Raw genomic sequence first — 19,327 nt, forward strand, 5'->3', positions numbered from 1 at the left:
CCTGGTCCTTAGCAAACAACACTTACTTTATCACAATGCTGTAGTCATCGATGTGCAATGATGCACCACGATTCTCTGTTTTAGGATGGCTCCAGGAATATTCTGTCCACAATGCTCTGCTACTCCCCCTAGTGATGCATCAAGAATACTCCCTTCTTGTGGATCCCATACTAAATGATTCAAATGTGAACATTTCAAGACACGATAAATTTTCATTTTTAACTAGAATTGTACAAAAATAGCCAAATTGAACCACCACCACCACCCACAAGGTATGTAAGGGAACGGGTTTTCATCATACCATGCCCCCCCCCCCCCCCCCCCCCAAAAAAAAAGTCACCCTACCCTATTCGGCCCGAGTTCAATATAGTATGGCTCCAACAATTCAACATGTATATACATAATCCTACATAGCCCCATTTATAGGAAAGTGCAAGGTATAGACTCATGGTAGTCATCCACAAGAGAGTATAACCATCAGTTCCATCATGCATGGTATTGACCAAATACTAAAAACATCCCTGTCACAAGACGGGCACCACGTGCCAATAGAAAAGAACAGACTGGACAGACTTTTAGCACTTTAATAACGACTGAACTAAAAGAGAGACTTTTAGCACTTTAATAATGACACGCGACACGGAGTGGCGGAATTCCATCCCAGAGAGATTGGCCCCAAACCTTGGCGCCCCTTTCGGTATTTCTTTATATTGCATCAACACATTACAAGCCGGTACTCCAGACTCTGCACCTTCTCCAGGAAGCATGCCAGAGAATGAGTCCTAACCTCATATTTAAAGGCCCTAGGCCCCAAAAGCAATTTTACATGAAAAGCCTTCAAACTTAAAAGCTTATGGTCCAAAAGCAATGCCAAAAAGCTGCCCATCGTAAATCACGGAAATCCATACAGCAGTCAGCGCAAAACGTGGAAATCCGTACAGCTTGCCACGTCATCATGTCAGCACAATTTTCGGAAATCTGCCACATCATCAGCAGCTACGCAATTTTCAAAAATCTGTTGTTGCTTCTTCTGTTGCTTTTGCTTCTTCTAGGGTTTAGGCCCCTCGGCCGGTAGCTCCGTTCTTCAGTAGGTCGACACGTTAACAGTTTGTTACATCTCCTCTTCTTGAGAGTAATCGTCCGCGATTACAGCATATCTGCAAAACAACTCAAGTTAGCTCAAAAAAAAATTCCAAGGGTCATTCCAAGGGACATTCAATTTGCTCTTTTTGTTAAGGAGTTAGCTTCTCTTTTCGTCCAGATAGGAACTCTTGATATTCCGACGTAGTAAAATTAGCCATCACACCCAGACCGTATTGATCTTCCACGGGTGTCTTGATGCACTAAAATTACATACCTAAGCAATCTCATCCAATCGGGAATATTCAGTAGCTGGCACATCACAATGCAACACAAATTCTCACATATGCATGTTACAAGACATAGAAACATAAAGTCGCCGATGAATACTCCCCCCGTAAATAACCATCCAAGTCTTGGCCATGAGCTGTTCAACGACTCCCTTATCACTCCTCCTGCAAATAGCCTAAAAAGGTCCGGGCCATGAGATATAGAGGCCTTTTACAACCAAACGTCCCCCAAACCACAACTTGCGTCGTTTGAAGGTGTTGAGAGTAACTACTAAGACTTCCTAATACTCCCCCCGTAAATAACCACACAAGTCCGGGCCATGAGTAACAACAACAATACTCCCCCCGTAAATAACCACAAGGGTCCAGGCCATGAGTAAAAACAACACTTTTCAATCAATCAATACTCCCCCCCGCAAATAACCACGAGGGTCCGGGCCATGAGTATGAACAAACATTCTCAAACATAATTTCTCACCCTCCACCCGAAAGTAAATCACCAATCATTGAAACCAGTATTAAAACCACAGTCAAACATTTCAAATCGGCACCAAGACAGGTTCAAAACAGATACCATCCATTTCAAACAAATTCCAAACAGGATCACCAAATAAGTTCTCAAACAAATTTCGAACTTGAAAAGCAATCTCGACATCAGTCGAGCTCAAAAAGTCGACTGACTTTCCATCCTGAAACCTACACCAAAAAATTAGGGTTAGATTCATTTCATAGGGTCGTGGCCAAGCACAGCATGGTCCATCAGTTCTTGGACAAACAGTGTTTCTTTGGCGGCAATGGTGTCACAAGGCGGGCACCACGTGCCAATAGAAAAGAATAGACTAAACAGACTTTTAGCACTTCAATAACAATTGAACTAAAAGAGAGAGAGAGAGAGAGAGAGAGAGAGAGAGAGAGACGACACGCAACACGGAGTGGCGGAATTCCACCCCAGAGAGTATTGGCCCCAAACCTTGGCGCCCCTTTCAGTATTTCTTTATATTGCATCAACACAATACAAGCCAGTACTCTTAGACTCTTCACCTTCTTCAGGAAGCATGCCAAAGAATGAGCCCTAGCCTCATATTTAAAGGCCCTTGGCCTGAAAAGCAGTTACAATAAAAAGCCTTTAAAACTCAAAAGCTTCTGGTTCAAAAGCAAAGCCAAAAAGCTGCCAGCGCAATTTACGGAAACCCGTACAGCCTGCCACGTCATCAGCCAACGCAAAACGCGGAAATCCGTACAGCTTGCCACGTCAGCATGTCAGCGCAATTGTCGGAATCTGTCCGCTGCCCTTAGGGTTAGGGTTAGGGTTAGGGTTAGGGTTAGGGTTAGGGTTAGGGTTTCTATAGTTTTAGGGTTAGGGTTTTCAAAATTAGCGTTTCAACAGTTAGGGTTTCTGGCAAAAATTAGGGTTTAGGCCCCTCGGCCACATCTGTAAGTTGACTCCATTCTTTATCAAGTATATAAGCAGAGGATGGGGCACTCATTCCCAGCAGAAGAGGCAGCAGAAGAAATTCCAGCAACTTGCAGTGCACCTTCTCAGCAAGACCGACAAATAGCCCTATCGTTTTCAGCCAACAAGATCAGCCTAGCGTTTTCTATTGCAAATCAGGCATGCCGTTTTGCAGTTTCCTGTGGCCAAATCAGCCAAGTCAGGTAGCGTTTTCAATTTTCAGCCCTTAGCCATTACAGATCCAATCCCTAGCTTTGCAACTCGCAGCACATCCTCGTCGTACCTCCAAATCAGCCAGAATTTTCAGTTTCAGCCCACAGTTTTCAGATTTCAGCATCAGCGTTTTCAGCGCATCGTCGTCGAGTCGTCGTCATCGCCATCCTCACCGACACAGTGTCAGTGTTCAGCAAAAGGTAAGCGTATTCTAGATTTCAGCATTTCAACCCTAGCGTTTTCAATTTTCACCCCGTTCTCGTCGTCGACATCGCCGGCAAGTCCATTGCATCCAGACCATTTGTTGACGGCAGGATACAGAAGCGGTTTCCCAATACATTGTACTACTATTTTTTGAAGTCAAACGGTACCTTTGTAATATTTGAGCTGCAAATAGACCTTGTGGGAACGAGCCTCTATGGAGGAATGTATATAATTCAACTTTTGTAACCTAAACCCAACTTTTGAAATTAATAAAATCGGTCTTATCTCTGTGCGTGGAGTCTGAGAGAGAGAGTGACTTGATCTCGTCGCGACACGCGCTACGGAAGGCCCATTGCTGAAGCGACACTACCACCGCGTTAGCAATTGCAAGGGCTTCCCTCCGACACCAACAGTGTATGATTTTGACAACAACGCGAAGAGAGCGTCTACAAGCTTCCGGGTGAGTTTTCTTGCAAACCGGGTGTTTGTTTGGTGACTTCTTTGTACCCATGGGTTCACGGCGAGTAGGACTACATGTTAGGATCATACGCCACGAAAAACAATAACTTTTAATTTGCTGCCTGTCTTTATACGCGATTGTCGCAAGGGGTAGTTGGAGGTGGGTTATCCAGTCACAGTTTATAAGATGTTGATCTCAAGCCAAGGAAAGTGTACCTTATGAGTTTCGTGACGTTTCGAGTGCGTTTGACCTAGATTCGATGAGCGTTAGTGTTGTAGTTCGGATTGTCTTCACTAGTGCGATCTTTGACCTGATTTCCTTATTAGTGGTTGTCTTCCAAGGTCGAGAAGTAGGTTCCTAACCCTCTTCTTGTTTCCATGCGCCTACGGGTTAAGCTTCATCCTCGGCCGACATAGAGTTGTTGGTTTTGTTCTTGCTATGCTAGCATCTGCTTGCGGCGTACCCGCCAACATTGGCGCCGCTGCCGGGGATCGAAGCCTTAGGTAGGTGGCCTTAGACTAATCCTATAGGCGAGAGTTCCTCTGGTTTACCAGAGTATTCCTTCTATCTTAGATTAATTAGGACCTATAGAGAGGTGCTAGGAAGCGTGTGTCTTGCCTTGGTCACCTGTGTTGATGGTTTTAGTTTAGAAATGTGTTAGTTTGGGAGCTTGAGTGGTTAAGGAGGTGGTAAAGCATTGGCTAGTCTGTTTGTGTCAAATAAATGCTTATCTACTCACAATTACAAAAGCAAGTTTTTTATGCTTAGGAGTAGCTTTAGGTAGGTGAATTAATCTTGATCTAGAGCTGTCCGTCAATGGAAATTTGCTTAAGTTTATTGGTTGAATCAAAATTTTGAAAAGAGAGTGATTCTTGGGTGAAAATGAGAAGCAAGGATCATAAAGATGTTTTGCATGGCTGAGGATCTCTGAGGACTAAAGAGGGCATCAGAAAGGACCTGCACATCAAAAACTGAATTCTGTAAGTTTAGACTTCATACGCGTACGAAGTCTCCAAAGCCAAAAAGAGATCAAATTTGGGAAAACTAATTGTACTAGAGTGTGCAAATGAGTAGTTATACCCTAGGAACACCTTAAGTTGGGAGTCTTGGCAAAGATTTGGGGACCAAACACCAAAAGATGGAGTGGTTGTAATAAGAAAAAAAATCAGAAACTTGTGTTTGGAAGCACTTTTAAGCTCTAAATTCACTTTTAAGCTTTAAATTTTGCTGAGAACACATGTACATGATGCTAATAAGTAGGGGAACTTAAGGAAGAAACAGATCTGAATTCTGAGACAGAAGACTTTATACGCGTATGAAGTCTTCGGGGTAGATTTGAACACTAATTTGCATGTGGTCTGGACTAAGCCATTTAGGAGGGTTATCTAAGCCTGACTACAAGAATTCATATCATTTGGTCAGCTAACTTTAATTATGGAGAGTATTTAGCAAATTCTAACCAAAAACAAAGAAAAGTGGGGAATTGGTGAATCTTTGGCATTAAAACTTGATTTTGAGCACATAGGCTTAGAATACACATCAAAGAGAACCTTGGGCTGAGGTTTAAGTTCATTCTGATCAAAAAAAGTCTTTATACGCATATAAAGACTATCAACCCAGAATAGAGCCAAACTGGACAAAGATAGATGCTCAAAGTTTCCTAAAGCCTTGGGGAAGCCCTTGATTCATATTTTATAGCATTTGGATCAAAACAAAGCTTAAGAAGAACAAGAAACAATGCAAACACTCTACAAGCCCATGTTTTGGTCACAACATGAACAAACTTGATTCTTAACTTAAGTTAGAGAATATCTGTGAAGTCCTTGAGTGCTAGACTACCTCTGGAGCAATTTCATGTCAATTGGTCCTAAAAGTCTTTATACGCGTATAAAGTGTTTTTTATTGCTATTGACCAATAATGAACTTAAGACCACACAAAGGGTGTCAACACTCGACAAGAAACACTGATCTGCAAAAATCTAGTCAATCTGGTCAGAAAGACTTTATACGCGTATAAAGGCTTACTGACCCTAATGACTTCCAAAGTGAATTGGGACATAACATTGCATTCTGAGAGACCTTAGATGCCACTAGCCAAGATTACACTCAAGCTGGAAAGAATCTGAGTGTGCAAGGGCCAAGAATCGGAAACAAGATCCCAAATCAATCTACATCACCTTGTAGCTCACACTAAAGTGGTCCAATTTTTATTTTGAAAATCTCTGTGAGTTGCATGAGTGGTAAAGAACCTCTGGTGAAGAAAGATTACCATTCTGATCAAAGTCTTTTTACGCGTATAAAGACTGACAGTCAGATTTTAGAGCAGACAGCATAGCTGGAGACTGCCAAGTAATCCACGTAGCTCTGACAACACCTTTTGCTAGTCCATTCTGTGATAATAACATATAAAGGGGATCAACCCTACCAAAGGAAAATTTGGACAGGAAAAACTTGCATATTCTTCCTAATCAATACTGAATGTTACTAACAGAGAACCATCATTAACAAGGAATTGCAGAGTCTAAAGTTTTGTACAGATAGCCAGCAACGAAGTCCAGCAAGTCCAGACCAATCTAAAGTGCAAGCATCAACCAAGTAAAGAGCTGAAATAGTCAGAGTAAGACACAACAGAGTGAACCCAAAAGGTAAAAGGTTTGGATTTGTAGTGGTGTATTAACAAATTGATGTATTTAAAATCACAAAGAAACCTTCAAAGAGACAAGACAACACCAGGTGATCAGGTCAGCATAGTATCTATGAAAGAGAGTGTGACCCAATTAAGGTAGATCCACTAGCACCAATCATAGAGGACGGAAGTGGGACCGACACCTCCTCTGAGCAATCCTTTTATCTCATGGCTGACCGAAACATGGTGATGAACCAGACAATCCAAGGAGAGGGAGGGAGCACCTCTAGAAACCCTCCTCGGACATTAAGATTTACAACCCTTTACTTAGAAGGACCAAATACCCATGGGGCTTTGGTCTATGCTGACGAAAGGGGACGCAAAAGTATATGTATTGAGAAAAAACCAGCAGAAGGAGTGGATGCCCTTCTAGCTTACGATGATAGGGATAGATTCCGTGATGAGGAGGAAATACATTACCTTATAGTTAAGGATCCAGAGAACTGCAACAAGTATAGGGATAATGTGGTAAAAGGGAAGATGATTTCTAAAATCACCGAAATACCTCCTTTAATAGACCTTCCTTATGCCACCCTAGTGTTTGACAAGAAGGTGACTAAAGTTGCGACTAGTCATGGAGCGGTAGGAATCTACGAATACCTGAATGGAAGAGTCAAGACATATTTTCAATGCCTAGCACCATTTGCCTTTGAGCTACGCACAGAAAAGACTCTGTACTTGTTCTCTTATGAATCAAGTGAAGGAAGCCTCATAATATATGTTGACAAATATGGACGTGAGTATCGACCAATAGAAAAGGCAGAGGTAGCGAGATTGATAGCCACTAGGGTAATCCCAACAGAACTCGCTATCACTCAAGGACTAAATCCTACCCCCAGTAAATCTACCAATCCCTTCGAAGAAATGGAGGATGAGATCAGAATCTCAGCCAGGCACGCTGGAACGGTAGAAATACCAGCCTTTCCTTCATATCTCAACACAAATCCAAAAACGCTACAATCATGGTTGCAACCTACGGTAACGAGAGAACAAGAGTTCTATAGAGGCGAAGCCCCTGTTACAAATAGTTCATATGTGACTCCCATAGTTTCACCTATGCCCACGTACTCTTATTCTTATCCCAAGGAAAGCAAGGGACCAACCACAATCCCAATCACTGCAGGATTTCCCTATCAGGAGAGAATAAAGACAGAAAGAGGGTTTGTAAGGGAACCGCCTGTGGAAAGGTCATACAGAGGAATTGGGATGGGAGGCGTACTTAACGGAAGATTGAGACATGAACCAGACCCTATGAGGAGAGAGGGACATGGAGATTCTACGGTTCGACTGGTAGAACAAAGACGTGTAAGACCATCTCAAGTCCAGAAATGGGTACACAAGAGGTATTCCGGAGAAGGAGATCCTAGAGATCATGTGGTAACATTTTTGCGAGTGATCCGAGCAGAAGAGAATAGAAACTTCGATACACAATTTGCCGGATTTGGACTCACCTTAGAAGAAGACGCTGCCACATGGTTTAACTCTGTGGAAAGACAAGATTTTGGGACCATTCAAGAAGTCTTTGACGAGTTCGTGGAAGAATTCTCTCAAAGAGGGATAACTCACAATACTGTCTCTCAAATCCACAAGTTTAAACAGAAAGATGGAGAATCTGTTAGAAAGGCAGCCCCACGACTGAAACGATACGTGAAGCTCTGTCCAATGGAAGAACTACCTACTCAATCCAGACTGATGTTGATATTTATCCAAGGATTGAAAAATGCAAATCTTCAAAAAGATTTGCATATGAAGAAAAGCCCTACTCTAAATGAGTTAACCAAAGAGGCTTTGTTCCTTGTAGATAAATGTGAGATCTACAGAGTCGGAGATCTAAGGGATAAAGATGATGATTCATCTCAGCAAAGTGGATCAGAAATTGGGAGAACTGTACAACGAAATGGACCAGGAGTAAACCAAGAGCGACTGATAGAGGAGGTGCTAAAGAGGATTAACCCATTTACCAAGCCACAGGCTAAACCTTTAAAGTGGTGCGCCATCAAACAAAAATGGACAAATCATGTTACTGAGGAATGCTACTACAACAAAGGGTACGTGAAAGAACGATAGTATGTTTCCCAACCACAAGTAGCACCACCTCAAGTGCCACATGTACCTAGATATACTGTGGGAAATTTGCCAGGATCAACTGGGGTTGAGAGACCACAGTTAGTTTTAGGGCAACAACCACCACTCCCAGGAACCAGACCGATAGGTATGAGATACACGCCAGTTGTGGAAGAAACAGAGGAACAAGCCTTAGTGCCTATCCCTGTTTATTATGAAGAACTGATTGAAACAATGGCCGGCCCAAAATACTACCCACCAGAAGAGCCGAGAACACCGGAATCATGGAGTATGATAGCTTACCAACAGAGGGGTGCCCAAGGAGCTCCAAGACAACCACTTGGACCTTGCTATAAATGTGGGGGAGACCATCTTATGAAAGATTCTCCTCATTTGGAAATTGTACGAGTGAATGCGTATTGTCCGGATTGCGGTATCACTCATTTGATTGCCGATTGCCCAAAAAATCCAAACAAAACAGTGAAAGCAACCATAAACCTTTTGACGGCTATCCCTTCAAGCAGTGGTTCCGAGAATGAAACAATTATACCAATACACGTTATTACACGAGCTCAGGCTCAAAAAGAAAAAGATGAACTTGGAAGTGAAAAAACAAGAGGTAAAACGCCTAGCATCGAACGAAAAAGTCAACGAAACACGTGGAAAGCTAGAAAAGCACGGGTAGAAGTTAGGAAAGAACGAGAACAAAATGTCATAATAGAAGAGTGTCATAACAGCGGACCAAAGACAGGCTAGAAAAACTTGAAAAACGAGCACTTCAAAAGCCAGAAACACCAACAGAGATTGAGATTGAGAAGAAATCGAAATCCAAAAGTGTGGGATCGGCCGGATCGGTACTAGTGGAGAAGGTAAATGAGCATCTAGACGCACTCTTGAAAGCATGCATGGGGTGCTGATAGTGAGCTTTTGGTGGGAGTGACTGTCAACTGACATCCTCTCTCCTCCTTAGCTAGCCAAGGCACATTTTATTCTCTTCAAGTGAGGGTTTTTCCCCTGGCTTTTCAGTTTTCACATTTTGCCCTTGTGGCTAGCTGTATACAGTTTTTTTGGATGTGTTGTAAACAGTCATGCACTAATTCGGCACCATTAAATTTTGCCATTCCACAAAAATTACATTAGCCTACATGTTCTTGTAAATTGAGACACAATTTAGTCATCCTTGCTGCCAGCAATTCGGGTTTCCAAGAGATTACTATAACTGCTGACTGATTGACAATCCTACAGTTTTGAGGAGGGCAAGATTAACAACACGATGGCAGGTGGACAAGAGTCTGCAAATATAAGTCCGGTTATCATCATCCCACAAACAAGGACTGAAATAACATCAAAGGCTTAGGACACAGATACAGGAAGCTTACAGCAGCTAGCCTGAAATGGTGAGGTGAGCTTGCATGAAGCAGACAATGCAGTTAAGACTAGCATAAAACTAATCAGATAACCTTCAGACTGGAAGTGGCAAGGAAGCAAGCTGGCAAAAGAAGAGGCAAACATTTGAATGGCTCACCTTACTCTTCTTGCTAGGTTGAGGTCCGAAGCCTTCATTTGATGCCCGCCACTGACGTATCATTGATCTCCTCCATAACTGTGTGTTGCTTCCGGACGTCCAAACCTGAAAAATGCGCACAGAAAGGACATGCAAAGTGCTCTCAAGGTGCCAAGCAATTAAGTAGGAACTATACGAAAGCACTCACTGGTGATAACTGACAGAGAGGCGCACACAAGAGCATTCTCGTCTTAACGCGCTGCTTGTACGTGACACAGATTATCCAGTTCTGTCATGGGTCATACGCGACTTTATTTTACTTGGGGTCTATTTTGTTAAAAATAGACCATTTGTCACAAAATAATGACGTGGTATGTCCACCGGACGAGATTAAATAGAAACCGAGAGATATAAATTGTTCCAACTTATGGGGCTCCCTACCGAATGGGACCCAGGCCATTATATTCAGATGCGTAGAGTGTTGACATGGCAATTGTATGAACGGCTCGAAAATTGCGGAGGAGTGTTGGCTTGGTAGGTTTTATGGATTTCTGTGATTTATGATGGTTGCCTAGAGCAAACCTAAAGCTTTTGATGTATTGCTTTTAGAAGGCCATGGGCCTATCAATTGTAACTAGGGCCCCCCTCCAAAATGCATGGGAGAGCATTGAGCAGAGAGGACCCACGAATTTGTACTTTGCTCAATTATGAATATAAAAATAAATACCGAAAGGGGGGCCAAACTTTGGGGGCAATACCTCTAGGCACGGAACTACATCGGGCCGTGTCGTCTCTCTAATTGTGATAAGTGATTCTTTAGTTTATGTTCGTGTGTTGCTATTGATTTCACGCTTGGAGTGTCCAAGCATGTAACACCATTACTAACGCTCTCACATATTCCACCGACAGGGCCATCTGTTTACAACCACCTCCGCTCTGCAGTTCACACGAGCCGCCCGACACCTTGCTCATGGCTCAAAAACTCTACAGCTGAGAGCCGCCTTTATTAGAGATTGAAGCGTGTGCCCGTAATTTCTACTGAAAGCATCGTGGCAATTTATCTCTTTCGAAGGAGAGCTTGGTGGCTCGCCTAAATTTTAGGTCGGTCCGAAAGTCTCACATTTTTTTCGCCAATCCATGAGTGCCACCTTATGAGAACCTGGCTACCACTTTGCTGCCAGCCTGTTTTAACCCAGCCTTAGGACGCATTCATACTGCACGTGTGCTGTAAACAACTTTTCCACTTGAAATATGCAGGCCCGCCTCAGCTGGCGGAAGTGATGTTCACATTGCAGAGCACGTAGCCTCTGCAAAAGGCACTTCTGCACAGGTGACTCCAACCGGCTCATTGGTTCTTCAAGCGCTTGTCCACCTTTGGCGGCTCAACAAGCCGGAACACAAAAGTTGATACCCGGGCTGAGTCAACATGCCACGCCATCAACACATTGCATGAAACATGTGCAGTGTTAATTGCATAACAGCAGGCGCCTCAACTGATTGATCCACATAAACTCAACATGGACACTGTGAACCCAGCCTTAGGCTCTGTTCAGACAAGCTTGGCAGCAATCGTTGGTTCTTGGACCGCCTTCAACAAGGGGCAGTATATCACATTCACCTAGGTCCTACAACGAATGTGCCTTCTGAGATGCGCACCGTCGATGCAGGTTTGAGCTACGGCATCCGCCTTTTGCATTGAAAAGGTGAAAGGCCAGCGATGCATTTCCAAATTCCGAGGGGGGAGGCTCGCCCATTCGGAAGCACACAGCATTCCTTTACCCCAGGCAACATGCAGCACGATTCTTTCTACAAGTTGGGGAACCCGCCCCCCCCGGTGTGCACCTCCTCCTTGCACCCCTCTGTGCACCTTCTCTCTGCTCTCGCACCCCTGCTATAGCACCCAGTCTCGTCCGCCTACCAACGGTCGTGACGAGGTAGAGGCCCCCTTTGCTGAGAGAATAGGAATCTGGAGAGAGAGACGCCTGACTAGATTCGCCAACAGCCCCTCAGTCCCCCTAGGTTCACCAACAACCTCCCTCAGGACTAAGTGGCATGGGCATGGGAGGGTGGGATCTACGGCGGGGGCATTGTGGGCCGTAGATCCTAGTGGCGGTGCCGAAAGTAAATTAGGGTACCCTAGATTACTTTTATTATTAAAAAGTGATCTACGGTACCCTAATTTACTTTCAGCACCCGCCCCTAATTTACATGTTTTAAGTAAATTAGGGCCCCCACGTTTCACAACGCACGCATGGCGTAGTGGTTAGGGTAGGCGCCTCTCATGCGTGAGGTCCCGGGTTCAAACCCGATGCCCCAAAATGGGGTACCCTAGATTACTTCCGAAATGCGGTACCCTAGATTACAAAAGTAATCTAGGGTATCAGCATTTGGGATCTACGGCCCACAATGCCCCTGCCGTAGATCCCACCCTCCCATTCCTGTGCCACTTAGTCCTGAGGAACAATCTCTGCCCTTTCTCTCGCCAACAGCTCCCTTTACAGCAACCCCTGCCCAACAGCCTCCGCAACATCTCAATCGCACGTAAGACCACTCCTGCTCATGGCGTCAAAGCCTTCTGGAAAAGCAATGCGTGCTTGGTTCGCTTGATAGTTGGCGCCATCACATTTTAGTCAAATTGAGAGCATCTGAATACGATTTCGTTATTTTTGAATCGTCGGCACCATTATGTCTGCACGTGAACAACTCTTGAATTAATTCATTAATTTGTCTCCCTCAAAACAGCAATCTCAATAGCCATAACATCCCCTGGATAGCAATCTTTGCATGATCATAGAATATGTCCGGCTTGGTTAAAGTTGGCATCCCTTACTTGCAAGTGACAATCAGAAACCAATACTCATATGCTTGTTCCACTATTCTAGTCCACTCAATCGCTACATGAGCTTTGGGAATTCGCTGACAAGGAAGCTGGGTCCAGGACGTTTTTTGTAAAGGGATAGCACTAGCTCAAAATATTGAGGATGCAAAACTGTTCTTGGATAAACTCCGAGCCAAATATCTTTTCTTCCATATGATTAAGCTCCGAAATGGCCCTTATTTGATCTTCAAAAGAACAGACATGATTAGATCTCTTTTGTAAGCACCCCGCCTATCAAAGGGTATGGAATCTTGGCCAATATTGACTTTACACACAATGAAATGGGCCAAGGTAGACTTATAGACAGTCATCATTCGTTCTAATGGCGGGATTGCCAAAAGACGACAAAGAGGAATCCGCAACAAAAGGTGATTGTATGGCACTATATGCGCATCAGTCCACCCGCATAAATGTGGAATATCAAACATAGAGCCAAAGAGATTGCTTAATGGTTCATTGCCAACATTTGAATGATAGTCTATGGTGTATGATCATCAAAGTCATTGCACCCGTTAATGTCATTAGGAAGTGTCACTAGGGATGGTCCAAAAACACGCCTGCTAGGAGGAATAAAGAGGGAGGACCTATGGTAACAGAGAGCAAGATCAACAAAGAAATGTGGGATATATACACACTCAACAAAGTGACTTATAATTGGATACTTAATGGAGGACGAAGATGTAGCAGGTTCATTGTAGAATCCAATGTGGGAGTTTTGGATCCCATTTTGATGGGATATTGCAAGCATCCAAAGGGAATGGTCCACCAATGATTTTGGTCCCAATCACATCTTACATTGCCATATTTTGGATAGCAATATTGACGCGCAACTTGGCACAAACTTTACTCCGGAGGAAGTGCAAAAATTATACGAAGGTGGGTATCAAGTGGAGCAAGTTGCAGAGGGAGTGTGCTCCTACAAATGTGCACACTCTAGGGGCCAAGGAGTGTGTGACAGAGGCATAACATACTCCAATGCAAAGCGGGCATCCAACACTCAAGATGGGGTGCGGACAAAGAACCACACAATAATTCCATTGGAGGAAATTGCTTTGACTTTCGCTTTGAAAGCAAGGGTGACAAAGGAGAAGAAACTCAATAATCACGTGAAACTTCTTGTGATCACAATGTGTTATCATCACATTCACATAATCACAATTTATATGATCACCGGTGGCGTGACAACCCACCAAAAGCCCGTTAGGCTTTATTCTTTTCTTGATGAGCTCGCAATGAATCATTTAATGCCGTGCGGGCCTACCAAGAAGAGAATAAAACCCAACTGGTCTATTGGCATATTAAAAAATGGGGCTCGAGCGGAAGCACTGGGTCTCATTTTTAGAGCACACACACACACAGATCGTCATCGATGTTCGTAGGTACATCAACAGGAGGGAGGGAGTGAGAGAGTCGTGTCGTGTGTGAGAATGCTCTGTGTCACAATTCACGTCAAAAGCAGAGTAGCAAACCACATGAGTCATGTGGTTAAGAGTGCTTTGTGTGGTAGCGTGCCCTGTGTCATAGAACACAGCAATAGTGGGGTAGCCAACCACACAACGAGGGTGTGTGCATTAGCCATTTTAAGGGACAATTCTTACCACGGGGGCATCACCTCAATTACACAAAAAATATAGTGTCTGTATTGTCACATCATATGGATACTACATCAGTAATGCGGCGATACTAGTATCATTATGGTGAGTCAACTTCCCTTCTCGATACAATAGGTCACATATGGGCATCAGTCTCGGTAACACAACCATATGATGCTCATAATTGATAGATGTCCTTAGATTCGAGCAGCACTTGGTCAGTAAGGCGTAAAAAGTGTTGCTCATTAGAAGCATGCGTTTATGTATACATGCAACGTTTAAGTCGAATGTCGTTTAGATTATATGTGCATGTATATCAAATGTTTGTTTGAGTGCTATATGTGGAGTATGTATACGAAATATCTGTTCAAAAACGCGATCATGGATAGTATTTCGTATACAAATTTCCATGATGACTACAAATTTTCATGATGTGTCTTTTTGTCAAAAAAAACTTGTATCAAATCATAACACTTATGTATTTTCAAAAAAATCATCATAATTATTTGTTAACTATTTCTACATAGGATTGATGATAACTATACACAAGAAGCAAAAAAATGTTTCTTTGATAATTTTAACTACAATAACCATACAAAAACAAAAAGATCTATCTTAAAAAGTCTAACATTTTCTTTCATTTCATCTCTCTATTGTGTCAACAAATTTCTCATTGAAAAACTAAATGTTTCATTAACAACATAATGCATGTTTTTTTCCTAAACATATTGAAAGAAGAATATCAATTGATCACAAATGTAGACTTCATATCTCTCTCTCTCTCTCTCTCTCTCTCTCTCTCTCTCTCTCTATAAAGAGTCTAAAACAAAGTGAACATTTTTGAATATGATTAACAATCATATTTTGAACCTATATCTTTGATAACATCTCCTTCTTATGGTTTAGCATAGTTTTTCCAAGTGTGGCATGTCTTCAGTATATATGGTTGGACATCTTGAACCAATGTATTTGATAAGCTTTATTGTTATGGTTTGACCAATGTCTTTGATTGTATGACATGCATGAAATGTATGATTAACCAATATTTTTAATATCTATCTTGTCGTCATAAATTGACTAATGTTTTGATTGTGTAACATGTGTGGAATCTATTTGATTGCAACTTGGATGCATTTTGCTAAACATTTGAATCTTTTTTTTTAAATTGCCATGGGTAGATATGAAACTTGAACAAGAAAAGATCATCAGGCGAGCAATTCACCAAGAGTACATACTAGAAATCTCAATGTGTGCAGATGCCAGAATCCAACAGAACAATGAAAGTGACATTTTCATTAAGGATTTCATTAGCACTGTGTGGGTGAATACAGAGTGTAGGCTAAGTGAAGAAGCCCACCATGAGTTATTGGTGCCATTGGCTATCAAAGAATTTGATCCACATCACCAAATCAGAACAATGCTTTGGTAGCATGAAGATCTATAGTAGAGATTTGAAAGAAGACACTCCTCCCACATGCAATATGACTAAGGTGGAGGTGTGGGACAAGCTGTGAAAGGAACAAAAGGTAAAGATAAAGAGAGTGAAAGTTCAAGACAAATCCACTTTTCCCAAGCAAGTAAATATAAGATGCATAGAGAGCCATCGATGGTAGGTCAAATGCAAGTGGCACATAAACAATCGTGCCCACAGCATTGACTGTTAAGTGTGTGCATCTAATTGGCATCCCCCATGAATCTTTAGTGGAAGGTGCAAGAATTGGCTCAAGATCCTTTGGTGTTTGCAACTTATACACTATCAAGAGCATTTTATTCTTTCCAGAGCACATGAGTTACATCAGCAAATGCTACATGGGAGGGGTGGACGCAAAGTTTGACGTTTTATTCTTTCTAGAGCACATCAATACGTCGACAGATGCTACAAGGAAGGGGCAAACTCAAAGTTTGATAGTTTCAAGCAAACCAAGGTATGCAAACATTGCATCCGTCAATTGTCAAATGCAGTGGTTTCACCATAGAGGCCCCATGTATAACTTTTTTTTCATACTACAAAGGAGACTCTCTGAGAGATTTGATGTGTCGAGTACCTTTTTTGTAAGGCACAGTTTGATACTACATGCATAGAATCCAACATAGTTGGTTGGAAGAAACTGCCCCCAATAAATTTTGAACCATTAGAGATAGAACATGCATGCCTTAAAAAGGTGATCCAACATGGTTGGAAGAAACTACCTCCACAAATTTTGAACCATCAAAGATAGAACATGTGTGCCTTAGAATGGTGATCCAACACATACTAGCAATTTTGCATGCATTGATGGACGATATCGCAGCTGCTCACTCAGCTGGTATTGTGGATTGTGATCTACATCCATACAATGTAATGTTAGATTTCACACCAGCGAATCAACCTCGCATCAACATTATCGACTGGGACATGATGTTCAAAACCCCGACCAAGCAAGTTATAAATAACTATGTATATAATGCATGTCAATTTCTGACATCACATTTGGTATACGAGAACAAGAATTGTCAAAATGGCCATGGATTATGCCAAAAATTTATGATCCACACTGTAACGATGCATACACAAAGGTCAATGATATATTTATTCTCGAATTTATGTGCAAGATGATGATAGGTTTTTGGAATGCAGCGAGAAGAGTGTTTTTCTACGATGAAGTGTTTTTATCATCCAGACCACAATACTCTTAGAGCTAAACAACAAAAAGTGGACACATGGATGAAACTGAGGGAGAGTGAGGCCAAAAGGAATACTTTTGACATTTAGCGCTTTTTTTAAGAGCAATTAAAAATAGATCCTAGTCATGTTCAATGACCACTCATTGAACTCACACCTACTTTTTATCCACGTAGACACATAAAAACTACTAATGCTTTTTGTAGATTGGTTTTTATATAGGCCAACTATCTGTGATCATGTTGATTACTCTATTTTTGAATGGTATGTACAATTAAGTCTACTCTTTCATTGAGCATTTTGCCTTCTCTAGTCTGATATGGTCTTATTTTGGTTGATAAACATTGTAACTAAAGAGTATATATATGAGAGAACAATGTTTAACAAAACATGTTGTTAATATTCTATCCATTTGGGAATTGCACTTCCAAAATACTATGGCTAAGCAAGACCAAGCACGAGCTGCATAACCTGCCCCAACAAATCATCACCAAGCAGTTGCTAATGTATTTCAATGCATGAAGTCACTTGCACATGGCATGTTTGTTGTAAATGGTTTTTTGTGTGTATAATTTAATCTACTCTCTCATTAAGCATTTTACCTTCTTTGGTCTGATAAGGTCTTATTTTGGTTGATAAACATTGTAACTAAAGAGTTTAAGAGTAGGTGTTTGAGAGAACAATGTTTGACAAAGAAATCATTAATATTCTATCCATTTGGGATATGTAATTCCAAGATATTATGGCCGAGCAAGACCAAGCACGCGCTATGTAACCTGCCTCAATAGATTATAACCAAGCAGTTGTTAATGCTTTGAATACATGAAGTCACTTGCACATGGCATGTCAGTACAACAAGCAACGCATACAACCCATTGGCTATCCGAATGGGCAAACCCAAACCATGTGCAGTGGAAGGATATCAACAAGAAAGTAAAAAAGGAAATGATAAAGACCGTATGGCTATGTGAAGACTTCAAAATCAAGAAAGGCAGGTGGAAAGTGTCAAAGTGTCAACATCGAAAAATCAAAGAAAATGCCAAAAGAGTTTACTTCTTCAAAGTGTTTGGATATCCCTTGCACAATGCGATTTGTGCTCTTTAGATTGCAAAAATGTTGTATCCATAATTTTTCTAACAATGTCTTGTAGACTTTCTCCTCAAAGGAGACCACTGTAGCCACACATTATATAAGAGAGAGGTATATAACATTCACGCAAGAGGAGTTGGGGTTAATTATTGAAGGTGCAAAGATAGACTTGGAAAAGGAACAAAATATTTTGACGACACAACTGGTGGAGAAGGATGGAAAAATCACACGGCTTTTTCAAGTATCCTAAATGCCTTTGATGTCACAAGCAAGAATGGAGTAAAGTCTTAATCATCTTAGGCAAGACGTTCAGAACATAACACGACTAGTATATCCCCCACTTGTCCAAGGGACACACATAAGTCACCTAGTCGTCCATCTGGAGTTAGTCCTTGCATCAAACTCAAATGTGACTTCATCCTCTCAATGCTCAGTTTGCTATAGAACTTCTAATGGATGGAGTGGCTTCTACATGTTGGCATGTGGCCACTATTACCATTTCATTTTCTTAATTAGATTAATGCAAAATAGTAGTCAATGTGGAATTTTTTCTAAAGAGATTCCACAACGTGTATATTATATGTTCAAGATGGCCGATGAATACAAATTCAAGCAAGCTTGACAAAGCACTCCTAGTGCAATAAGAAACCTATTCACTCTTGAAGAAGCACATTTTGAACATCATCTCTCACAACATTAGACATTGGATGCATATAAATGTAATTTTGACTTAAAGCACTGTTGTATACGTTGAAGGCTTGTTAAAGAATGTAAAATTCAATTACAAATTCACATCTTGTAAACTTGTGACATCTTATGTTGAGTCTGTGTAGTCATTATTCAACTCTATCTCTTTCCATTGTCAATTCTGCACTGCTGAATCATCTACATCTATCATGAGACTCTCTTTAATCTCATCTATTGTACATTGCGCTACACCAATGTTGAACTCGCCTTCATCTTGTCCTTGACAATCGTACACCCAACCAGGCATTTCTACCTCGTAGCCAACACTTTCGATATGATGTAATATATTTTCATTGCAAAACATGTAAACTAATTTTTTAGCTCTATCTACTGGTAATCTGTTGTGAATTGTGCCATAAACATAGTTGTACATACTCCAATTTCTCTCAGAGCTTGAATTTGCTA

General features: G+C 41.7%; 1 protein-coding gene across 1 annotated transcript in view; it reads right to left on the minus strand.

The window, feature by feature from the left end:
- The window catches only part of LOC147432025 (Tetratricopeptide repeat (TPR)-like superfamily protein), a 198,294-nt gene extending 188,004 nt beyond the window's left edge, over positions 1-10,290 (minus strand). The window contains exons 1-2 of the mRNA XM_086491834.1: positions 10,163-10,290; positions 9,976-10,080 (exon numbers count right to left, since the gene is read on the minus strand). Of these exons, the coding sequence (XP_086347960.1) occupies positions 9,976-10,080; positions 10,163-10,198 (141 nt within the window). The 5' untranslated portion in view covers positions 10,199-10,290. The remainder of the gene's footprint in view (positions 1-9,975; positions 10,081-10,162) is intronic.
- Positions 10,291-19,327: the final 9,037 nt, after the last annotated feature.

The sequence above is a fragment of the Adiantum capillus-veneris genome, chromosome 20, assembly GCF_014529385.1.
Source record: "Adiantum capillus-veneris isolate H3 chromosome 20, ASM1452938v2, whole genome shotgun sequence".
Lineage (NCBI taxonomy): Eukaryota > Viridiplantae > Streptophyta > Polypodiopsida > Polypodiales > Pteridaceae > Adiantum > Adiantum capillus-veneris.